At 32.9% G+C, this 11,424-nt stretch overlaps 1 protein-coding gene across 1 annotated transcript; it reads right to left on the reverse strand.

Moving 5' to 3' along the window:
• Window positions 1-10,893, reverse strand: LOC119081974 (forkhead box protein D2-like). Its single transcript, XM_037191287.1, has 12 exons — window positions 10,264-10,893; window positions 8,404-8,483; window positions 4,283-4,343; window positions 3,207-3,360; window positions 3,053-3,137; window positions 1,732-1,835; window positions 1,579-1,661; window positions 1,224-1,407; window positions 1,078-1,162; window positions 946-1,006; window positions 792-866; window positions 1-501 (listed from the first exon to the last, which is right to left on the reverse strand). Coding segments are annotated over exons 1-12 (1,053 nt in total). The 5' UTR covers window positions 10,265-10,893; the 3' UTR covers window positions 1-421.
• Between the last annotated feature and the right edge of the window lie 531 nt (window positions 10,894-11,424).

Genomic DNA, 11,424 nt, shown 5'->3' on the forward strand with positions numbered 1-11,424 from the left:
TTTCCTAAACTTAAATCTGTAACGACGAAAAATTCCGGCAATTCTTTGTGGTGCCTACCTAATTCTCATATAATTCCATTGACTATTCGTTCAATTTACAAAAATAAATTAAAATTTTTGAAACAAAAAAGAGAAAATTACCGAAGAATTGTTTTTAATAATGAAAATGAAAAGAGTAGCTGCATTAGACTTTTGTAACATAAATAAATAATTTAAATTCGAAGACAAGAATTTTATTCCTTTATAAGAAATATCATAACACTTAAAGTTAAATTTAAAAATTAGAAAAAAAAATAATTAAAAAAAATGATTGTTGCTTTGGTATTTACGTTTTAACCTCGGTGTCCGTACATTCTGTCAATTATTAATGTACAGTTCATATTCATATTGGTTGTAACTAAAATGATGTTCGTACTACTCGTTATGGTTGAGGTAAATAACTTCTTTGGATTGGTTGCTGTGTCGATGATACACTCATTGGACCCTCCTCCTTGATCATTACTGTTTAAAGGTTCATTGGTCAATTCAGTGGATTTAAAATTAAATTTTGAAAGACCCATAGAACTCAGTGTATAATAGCCATAATGTCTCTAAGTCCTACAGGTCTTTCGGTTTGAATGTTGTATTATGGCTGGACATTTCTACACTGTCAATATCGTCAGGAGCGAAAATATCGTTTTTTAGACGATAATATCGTTCATGTAGATATTGATCGCGTAGAAATGTCGCCTCTCCAAGAAAACTATACCCTAAGTTCCTAGAAATAATTTGTTTTAACATAAGTTACTCACATGAAGGATCTGCCCAGAAAGGATATGATGTCGGCTCATATCGTCTAGAACACGGCGGCGAACTGCTTCCTGAAACTGAATAAAGTAAAAAATTAAATTAGATTTTCGACTTGAAGGTTTCAAAATGTGTACGATCAATGTACACCCCCCCTACCGATATTATTGCTCAATGCTCCATATGTGTTGATTGGGACACTTTGCACCGGCTGTTGCATCTGCAATAATCAATTCGTATTACTATCTGTACCTTAAATCGATCGACGGCAATTGTCGTTTTGTTACCCACTGGTGTATTGTATGAATAACTAGATCTTGATGGACAAGGCGAGTAATTGCTTAGTTGAGACGATGGCAACCATGGCGAACTGAAACTAAGAAGTTTTATAAACTTAAAGGTCGTATCGATTGAAAGGTTTTGTTCTTCGTTCAAACCTTGGTTCGTATCTCGGATAAGTTTGGTACGAATTGTGTGGAAATCGTGGAGCAAAATTGGCTGAATTTGTAACGTATGGTTCAGCGAATATTTTTGAAAAATGTGCTCCCGTTCGATACGGTCGTTTCATTCGTCTTCGGCGTCTGTAGTTACCATTTTCAAACATATCTTCGTATTGTGCGTCTGTGGAACAACAGTGGCGTTTTAGTATTTTTGCTACCACTAAGGCAATGCATCTTATTCACTCAATGTGTACACCACATCAGAAATACTTAAATTTAAATGTTTTAACAGAAAGAGAAATGTGCACAAAATGAATTTTATTTTTATTTTTCAAACAAGTCACCCACTCACCCAAGGTCCAGTAATTTCCTTTTCTTTCACCGCCACCTTCACGAGGCACTTTAACAAAACATTCGTTTAATGATAAATTGTGCCTGACAAATAAATTGTAATAAATAACTAATTTTCGTCTAAAACAGCACAAAATCAAATAACGAGAAATACCTGATGGAATTTTGCCAGCCTTTTTTATTTTTCTCGAAATATGGAAATCTCGACGTGATGAATGCATAAATTTCACTAAGTGTTGCACGTTTTAGATGAGAATTCTTTTTACCAGATTGAACGAAAGAAAAGAAAAGAAAAACGAAAAGAATTTTTCATTAATTAATTTGTTGAATGTTTTGGTGTTGTATGGTGTATAATGGTTTAAAGGCGCAGAAGTTTCAAAATTTTTCTTTTTCATTTAGAGAAGAATATCTAATAGATTCGTGTTTGCACTTAATTTTAGGATATTTTCGTGGGCGTGAAAATTTATTTGACGAAATGCAAAGTAAAGATCTAATTAATGAGGTATTCCATACTCAAGTGTCCATCTTCTGTCGCATCGAATTTTTTTTTTATTGAATTTGATAGAGAAGATGAACAGTTTAGTCTGTTTTCGTGTCGATACTTGCGTACCATAATGTCGTTTTTAAACATTTTAAAGTGCAACCCAAATTAATTTATTGACAAAGCTCCAGTTAAGATCCAAGGAAGTCAATTTGATAGAATAGGAAATTAGGAGTTTCATCGATTTCAATCACTAGCGGTGGTTGATTCTGCGGAGCTGCGAAAGAGACCGCTCCACAAAAAATACTAGTGGTCCATAGACCCCGAAAAACTTTTCAGTCTACAGTCGGTGACTTTCAAATGAGTGATGCATTTTATTTCAGCTTATCCAGTCATACAAATAAATGTGCTAATGCTTGTTTATACTGGTGAATAATGTACAATTACATGTGCGTGGTAATGGTAAAACCATATTTGTTTGTTTGTATGAGTGGATCAGCTGGAAAACAGCTGAAACAAAATAGGTCACCTATTCCAAAGTCGACGACAAAAGTCGTATGGAGAAAAACTGAAAATTTTCAAGGATGGAGTGCGATCAGCTTTAATAGTAGGACAAATAGAGATATTTCCAAGTACCAAGTTCTGGAAGTAATTCCCGAAGGTTCACAGTGAATTTCAGTAATACCGGAAAATTTTCTATTGATTTCTGAATAGTTTTGGAATATTTTTTAACGAATTTTCGTGACAACATAGCGGAAAATATTTTACAATGTTTGCAATGTTCACGGTAATCCGCGGCTATTGAGTTCTAAAAGCTTCTGTTCTTCGGAAGTTTTTAGTCAGATTTTCTTAATTTTCTCAAAGTTTTCTTCGAATTATTTATACTTTTTACTTTCCACAATTTTTACGTAACACTTTTACGTATTCAGTTGAGAATATTTATTATCATTGTTTTACGGTACGTGATAAAAACGGGCCTATATCCAAAAATTACCTGTATAGCCATAGCAATTAGTGCAACGTAACTGTAGGGCGGTTTAGACGTTGACGTTCTATCATTATTTGTCGAATTGATTGAACTGAAAATGGTTAAAGAATCGGTAATCAGTTGTTCCTATATCCATAAAAAATTCGTTCCAAATTCATACCTAGTACTATCACGATCGTCTATGGTTAGATTGGACGACAATTCGTCCTGTTTTAAGTTACTAGATGAATTTGGTGTAGAATTAGAATCATTGTTCGTCCGTTCTATAACCGATAGCGGTAAGGGTGATGTTCTCATGTGATCGTAATTACTTCCTGTGCAGAATGAAAAAAAAAAACAAAAAAAAAACATTTAATTCCAACGAAATGAAATAAAAGATTTCGTTCACTGCATGTTTGAAACGGCAAGGTTTCGTCTTACTATCAGAAAAAGATTTCCTCGGAAAAATATTTACGCAAATTTATGCTACGTCGTCGTCTGGTCTAATAACAATGCAAAAAAAATTGTTATTACAACAACAAATAATTAGGTCAGTTGAATTTGTTTTATTTCAACTAAACCCATTGAAATTAGGGTCATCGTTAAGAAATGTAATTTAAATGCAACAACAAAAAATGTCTGTGCAACTAAGAGTGGCATGAATTTCCTTCACTGATATTATTTAGAGTCAATTTCATAATCATTTGTTTTATTTATTTATTTTTCAGTTACGACTGGCTATATGTATACTGTACACTATATTGAGTCATTTATTTTTATTTTCTGTTTACCATAATTATTAGGTGTTTCGTTTTTTAAATGCATTCAAAGTTATGTGATTGTGTTCGTAATCGATATTCTCAGAATTTGCAATTGCATTTTGTTTTAAGGAGATGCTATATGCTCCCAGAAAATGTTTATTTCCAGTGGAAAATAATATTCATTAAAAAAAGAAGCAAAACAGACGCTTTTTACTGATAAGTTTTGTTTCGTTATCTGTTCATTGGCGCCAAATAAAATAACTCTTTTTTTCTGCTTCACATAAATAATATCAAAAAAACTTTACATATCGCGACTGAATAGTGGCAGAAATCACTTTACTACATTAATAATGCAAAAATGTGATAAATCCAAACTCATTTCGTTGTCTATTTATTTACACATGAAAGCTAATTGAGTGTGCGATTATATTTGACCGGAAAGATTGCTATAAATTCACACACTAAAATGTAATATATTAGCTTGGAAAACACTTACCCATGGAAATGACGCCCGGGTACAGCTCTTGCTTTATTTTATTGATGCCAGTTAATATACCCTGAAAAAGAAAAAAATTCATAAACTATCCTAAAAATCTGTGAAATTATGCTCTGAATGTCAGTTGTAGAATTTGCGTCTAACGTTTTACAGTCGGTATATCATCTGTTGTCGTTAGAACCGGAAAGAAAATAAGCGACGAGGTACAGCTATACCGTTTCCATAGTAAAATTAATGTTAAAACTAATGAAGTACAATATTTTGTTTCAATCGATCTTAAATATTTCGATTATGTGAAGTAACCGATTTGATGTTAATATTGGTGATATATGCTTGCGTAAATTTGCACACAGTGTTAGACTAGTCATACTGGGAATTCGGGCGATTCCTGAAGGCCTTTAGCATTTTTGTATGGAAAGTGGTCCTTATTAGAATTTGACGGGCCTTTTCCCGATTTATCTTCAATTCATTATTACAGTCGGCGACTTTGAAATGAGTGACGTATGTTGTTTCACCTGATCCACTCATACAAACAAATGTGCTAATACTTGTTTATACGGATAAACAATGTACAAAAAACAGCGTCACTTATTTCAAAGTCGCCGACTGTAATGTGAGAATGGCTTGAGAATGGTCGCATTGTCGACCGAAACTAGTAGCCAAATAAATCCATACGGTGTAATTTAAACGGTTGTTTTTAGTTCTCGAAATCGAAAACCAATCGAAACGTAATGTGAAGGTTTCGAACTTTCCTTTCTTTCATTAAGTTATTTCATCATTGTATTGTTCCTTATTCTTGAAGCTTGCAAATACTTTCCCACCTCCAATAGATAAATTTAGATTCTTCTGAGAAAGGAGGTTCAAACCTGAGCATGTTTCAAGAGACTATCGAAAGTCAATCAACCGACAGTTATTTCATCATTTATTGGTACTAATACAATGATACCTAAGAGACTAGCACTCCATATCAACAATTAATTGTAAGTCGTAACCACTATAGATCATCTTCAAAGACGTTTGAAATGCCATCCCAAGTTCGTGTGAAAGTACCGCAACTTGAAGAGGATCTATTGTTATTGTTTGTTGAAACTATTTTATTGGTAGATCGAAATTCCTTTGATTTATTCACCCAAGCCAAAATTGATGCATAAATCCCAAATCATTGTTCCATAATGTTCAGGAAAAATGTTCTTTACAGCTATGCCATTCCCAGTTGTTCTATTTGTTCACACATCGTATAACACAACAATAGAAATTCGAAACGCATTCAATCCCTATGCGATCCATACTGTGCATTAATCGGCATTTAGTTAAATAAGGTTTCTCATTAGTCCAATGTGCATATGAATGAAATATTTGAGGCATTTGGGTGGCATTTCAAGTAGATGGTAAAATGGTATGTACAGCAAAGGTGTTAAGTTTGATATTACGAACTGCACTGCGCTTCGCACTGTAGCAATTTGAAAAAGTGGTGAACGATAACACCAAACAGTTCTCACAATCGCTGAGCATATTTTTCACTTGAACCAATTACATGGTTATTGGCAGTGCTATTAATGATCCTCATCGATTTATAGTAAAATTAAAATATTTCACTCACAATTGTACATTTTAGGATGGAAGAAAGAAGATAGAATTTGTGGGATAATCGCTCCATAACAGTTTGGTTGTATAGGCAGCCGAAACAATTCGAATAGGAGAGTCTGCACGGAGTGAAAGAGATGATAATGTTTGTGACATTATTTACGTAAAGCATGTTTGTTCTTAGCATGTTTCATTGACTTGTTGTGTAGCTAAATAAAGACGAATGTGCGTTTAATTGTTCATAAAATTTTAACGATTTGATGTGACTTTTATTTGGTGTAGCGTATTGTTTAACAGCATAACTCACAACACACCGATCCGATTCTATGATTCCTTTTAGTTTTTATTTTCAAAGTATATAATTGAGAAGAGTTAAACCGTACAAGTATTTGGTATTCCAACAAAAGTGATTTACGATGGTAACGAATACGCTCGAAAAGAAGTGATTACACGCTTTTCTACCAACTTAAACAAAACCGGAGTTCTGTTTTGGTGAATGAAATGATTTAGTACTTCCAATGATTTCTGTTCCTTCAGTGTTTGTGTATTCGTTCCATATTAACGAATATGTTTCGGATAATTTAAATTTAAAAATGATCGTGAATTATGCGACACAACGGCCAGAAGCAATAAATATTCTCGAAGAAAGACAAAAAAAAGTTAATTAGACGAAAATCAATTTTTATTTTAAAATTTTAATTTCAGACAAACTGAAAATTTGCCAAATTACACACTCTCTCTCATACGTTTGGATTCAGTTTATCATTCTTAATGGTCGTATGAAGTGAAAGAGGCCAAGTTGAAAATTAAGCGATAATTAAATTGTAATAAATTCTCTGCTGTTTCTGGCTAAAATCGACGATCAATTGCAGAAACAAGTACAATATTGTACGCGCTCACAGCCGCATTTTTCCAGTAATAAACTTTTCCTCTTTAAATAGAATTATTGCGAGTCAGACAATGCGTTCTTGCCCTCGGGATCTGTTAAATAATAAAATTTTCCCAAAGAGGTGCGACAAATGAACAAAAGTACGAAAATATGCAGTACAAAGATGTTGAAACACCAGAGTGGTGACCAAAATACCTTTTACATCAACAGCTATTTACAACAGTTATTACATCTAGAAGTATATGCTTTCAAGAAAAAAAAATGGTTGGTTTGCTGGCTCTTGGTGCAGCAGCTACTGATCCGCGAAACTGTTTTTCGAGACTTCCTGACTTCCTGAGTCAGTAACTTTTTCATAGATGTATGAAAAACAAGCAAAACACGCTGTTTTGCTCTGTTTTTCGTCCCTTCTTTCTTTACTACTTTTCCCCATTTCCCGCACCTCAATGAACAAATAAAAAATGAAAATGGAAAAATGCTACAGAAAGCCGTTCAGTCAATTCAAACCAATAAACTTGGTGTTTAATTGTTGCCGTTTATGGCAAAGGAGATGAAATCATGGAAAATTCACGCATAGTTAAATATTCCGCATCCACATCGAAATGGTTTTAAAAGTTTCTTGCAATAAAATACTCTCATGGTGTATAGTAGTTGAGTACTCAACTCACAGTTTTACAAAACCTATAAAATGAACGAGATTTCTGATTTTTATGATCCAATTTATTTAGCTAATTTTAAAACTGCATTGTTTTATTTTTATACACTTCCCATTGGTTTTGTGTATTTTTACCGTTTCATACAAATTAATATATAAACGTAATGTGTGTGGGTGCATTTAGGATTAAAAACTGCTTGCAACAGTGATATATGCAGAGCAGCTGCTTGTTTTTAACACTCATGAAGAAAATTATAATGTTGTCATGAGACCGTGGAAGCGGTGATGAACATTCTTAATGGAATTTAATTTCATTTTGGATTTTTTTCTTTTTCTTTTTTTTTGTTCCTCTGCGCTTTTGTAATTGATTCAAGATATGGCGATATGGGGACATTAGACTTCATTGAAAATTAATTCAATATAAGTAAACCATGCGGGACAAATATTTGAACGTATCCTTTAGGGAACCAAATGAAAAGTAGGACTTTCGAGTAACTGACAATTTCCGAACTCTCATTATTATTCTAAAAACAATAATAACCTTTCACAGACGATAAGCACTTTTACTATTGGATGTACTACTTCATTTGATATAACAATTGCGAAGAGATTCAAATTTCAAATCTATTACTTCACTTTTTTTGGACGTGCGTTTTGCTTTCAACGTGCGTGTCGAAAGTCATCAGAAAAATACGAAGATGTTGTGGAAGAACTACTACATTCTGATGAATAATAATAATCACTAATAAAAGTCAACGAAATCAATAGATCGATCACTAACTGTGATTGCTCTACTAACTAAGATTAATCTAAAGCAGTTACCAAATACTCGTTTAAGATTAATTTAATAAAAAAAAAAAAACAAGAAAAAAAGACCCAATGACTACGATAATCACTCATCACCAAGGGGAAAAAAACACTTCATTTATCTGTTGCAACTTTAGTGAAAATTGTTTCAGAACGGTAAATAAATAAACGATTATGCTTTCGACTTACCATTGGCCACTTCGAATCTGTATAATTTAAATGTCCACCACCATCCGGTGTCATATCCGAATTTGTAGTTGAAGTCAACACTGTATTGGATGAATTACATTAGATTTGAAGTGAAAATCACAGAAATTTGATTTTTTTCCTTGTCCCAAACTTTCTTCCATTCCGTGTGTAAACTTACTGGTAAAAGTTATTTAATTGAACGTTTGACTGATGTTGAAAGAGACATTCACAAAAAGTTTTTCTCAATATTAAAATGTGATTTTAAGTAATTAATTTAACAATAGAAGTTAATAAACGAACGTCGAAAAAAGACTAAAATTTCTGCCTCTTGTTTCGATTTGTTGTTAATCATTTCCACCACAAAATGCTGTGTGGCGATTATGACTAACTATTTTGATTATCATTTTTGGCAAAGTCACATACGCTGTTCTCTTATTAGGATAAACATTCCCCACAACACGCTGATTCGCCAACTCAATTAAAAGATTCGTCCTCCACAAAACGTTTTGCTACAATCAGTGAGAGAAACCATTGAGCTTAAGGGAAAAAAAGGGAAATATTTTCTTATTTGGAAGTTGTTGTGGTTTTGTTTGGTTTGTTTGTGGTTCGTGTAACAATTGAATATCTAGATTTTAGTTTTATGAATTTTTGATAGATTTGGCAAGCAACGTGCAACAAAATTCTAAATCATTGACAAACGACAACAACTCCTAAATCAGAAAATACGGCGGATTTCCCTATCCCACGAGTGTAATTTTGTTTGTATGCGGTAATTGAAAAAGTAGTCTGAAAATAGCAAGTTTTTCTTAAAAAAAAGCCAACAAAAGTGTTACTTTTTTTGCACTGAATTGAGAAAAGTTACATTTTGATGGTGTTTTTGTGGACAGAATGTGTGGAATTATATTCCTAAAAAATGCACACTTTAATCAGGATTTTTTAGAATTTTTATAGAATTTCCCAATTCCCAAAATAGGCTATGGCTGCGAGGGTCATAAGTCTTCAGAGAAAACGAAACTCTCAATTTCATTCCCGGGGTGAACACATAATTTTCCACGCTGATTCCGGATTTTAAACGCTGAAGGTATCAAATGAAGTGCGTGATTTATGTATGACAGTTCAGGGGAGAAAATTTTTATTTTCTCAACTCTTGTCTTTCCAATGGGGCCCTCGTTCGCCGCTCGTTTCTTTTCTCTTCGCAACTGTCACTTTGTTTTGGTTTTCAAAATGGTAAAACAAGTTCGGATGAAAAATTATGAGTTCACCTCTGGGAGAAATAGGAAATTCCAACACGAGCGAATTGCGGCCCTTTCTTCGCATTGGCCGCAAACTTTCGTCCTTGTGGGAATTTCCTATTTTCTCGCCTTGGTAAACAGATAACCTTTCTCGCCTTGGTAAACAGATAACCATTGTTACTATATGGAAAATCGTAAAACTAGACACTGAATATTGGATTCCGAGATCAGTTATACATTGTTTAAAAAAAAGTTGGACTGAAAATGAAGTGAAATGAATACTCCAACCGAAAGGGTCTACTTGAGGGAACCTCTTGGGCCACATTTTTATTTAAATTGGATTTTTTTAACGTATAGCATTATCAGTAGATTTTGCTTAGAACTTGCTGTGTCTACTCTGAAACTTGTTTGAAAGTTTTTTGTTGAGTGCGTTGAAAGGCCAACATTTTTGTACGCTTCAGAAAAAAAACATAAATTCATTTAATTTTCTTTCACTTAAATTTGTGAACTGTGAACTGTAGAAAAAAGGCATGTAAAATTGACCGTCGGGGTCAACTAATTTGTTAGTCAGTTTGACACGGATAAAATGGAAGGAAATTTATCTGCCTGATGTACACTTTCCACTTACTTTCAATTTTTATTTTCTAAATTCGTCCGGTAGGCTCAAACAAATTTTTCGTACAAAATATAAAATCCAAAATCCAATGCAATCACACAAATATTATCATTGCTTATAGTCTTTTGTTGTAGAATTTCTCTCGAATTATTTTTATGTTCCCGCAAAATTTATTTATTTTTTTAATTAAAAATATATTTCAAAAATATTTTATTTAGGAATTTCTTTTCTTTTCTGTTTTGTCAAATTTTATTATTGTCAGCCGCACAGAAAAAAAATAATCAACAAATCCGCAGCCGTATATCATGTGTCCGTTGATTATTATTAATTTTTGCGTTTATTTATTTATTCTTTTTCGTCTCGAAATTGAAACGTGCCCATACAATTATTGTGATTATTGTTTGTAAAACACTGTGCTTTTTTAAAAGGAGATTTTTTGTTTCTTTTATTTTTTTTTATTTGAAAAGATTTAAAATGAAAAATTATCAAACACTTAAAAAAATTTGTTTACTAACTTCTTAAACATGTTTATTAAATAGATCACCGTTTTATTAGTAAATCTCCGTGTTTACTATACTGTACAGTAGCTAACTAAACACTGGTGACTTTTTAAATGAATTAACTTGTGCCAGACGTATAAAACGACTAAGGACGGCATTTCTCGTTGATAAAATATATGTGTATACCATTTTTCTCGTGTGTGTATGCTCGTGTTGGTATGTATACGTTTATATGCATTTTCGTTTTGTTTGCCTGTGTATAAGGAGACGATTATGGTTTCACTTCGTAACTATGAGGCATTTTCAATGCAGTTTTGCTTATTACACCCATTCGTCACAGTGTAATCAAATCACGGAAAATTTCGTTTTATATTTGGATTTGTGTGGTGTATTCGGATTTTCATTATGGGTAAATGGATTTGTGAAGGATGGATAAGTTAAGCGTATATATGCTTTGCTTATAGCTTGTGAAATTTATTAACTCTACTTATTGCAGCTGTAAAACAATATTACACTGCGTTTTAGTGTAAATGTTTTTGGAGCGGGGGATTAGTCAGAATTCCAAGTAATTTTAATGGAGCAATCAATTTTTAATAAACAGTTCGTTCAGAATGGGTAAAAAAGAGGTTACTCTATAGATTGTACCAAAGATGGTATAAAATGTTGAAATTCA

This window comes from Bradysia coprophila, unplaced genomic scaffold (genome assembly GCF_014529535.1).
Source record: "Bradysia coprophila strain Holo2 unplaced genomic scaffold, BU_Bcop_v1 contig_373, whole genome shotgun sequence".
In the NCBI taxonomy this organism is placed as follows: domain Eukaryota; kingdom Metazoa; phylum Arthropoda; class Insecta; order Diptera; family Sciaridae; genus Bradysia; species Bradysia coprophila.

What these genes read in the sequence shown, in the direction of transcription:
- LOC119081974 (XM_037191287.1), bottom strand. An exon ending in CCCGGGCGTCATTTCCATGG is followed by an intron (nt 3,361 to 4,282) that starts GTAAGTGTTTTC and finishes CATTCTGCACAG; the next exon opens with GAAGTAATTACGATCACATG. An exon ending in TTTCTGGGCAGATCCTTCAT is followed by an intron (nt 502 to 791) that starts GTGAGTAACTTA and finishes ACCTTTAAACAG; the next exon opens with TAATGATCAAGGAGGAGGGT.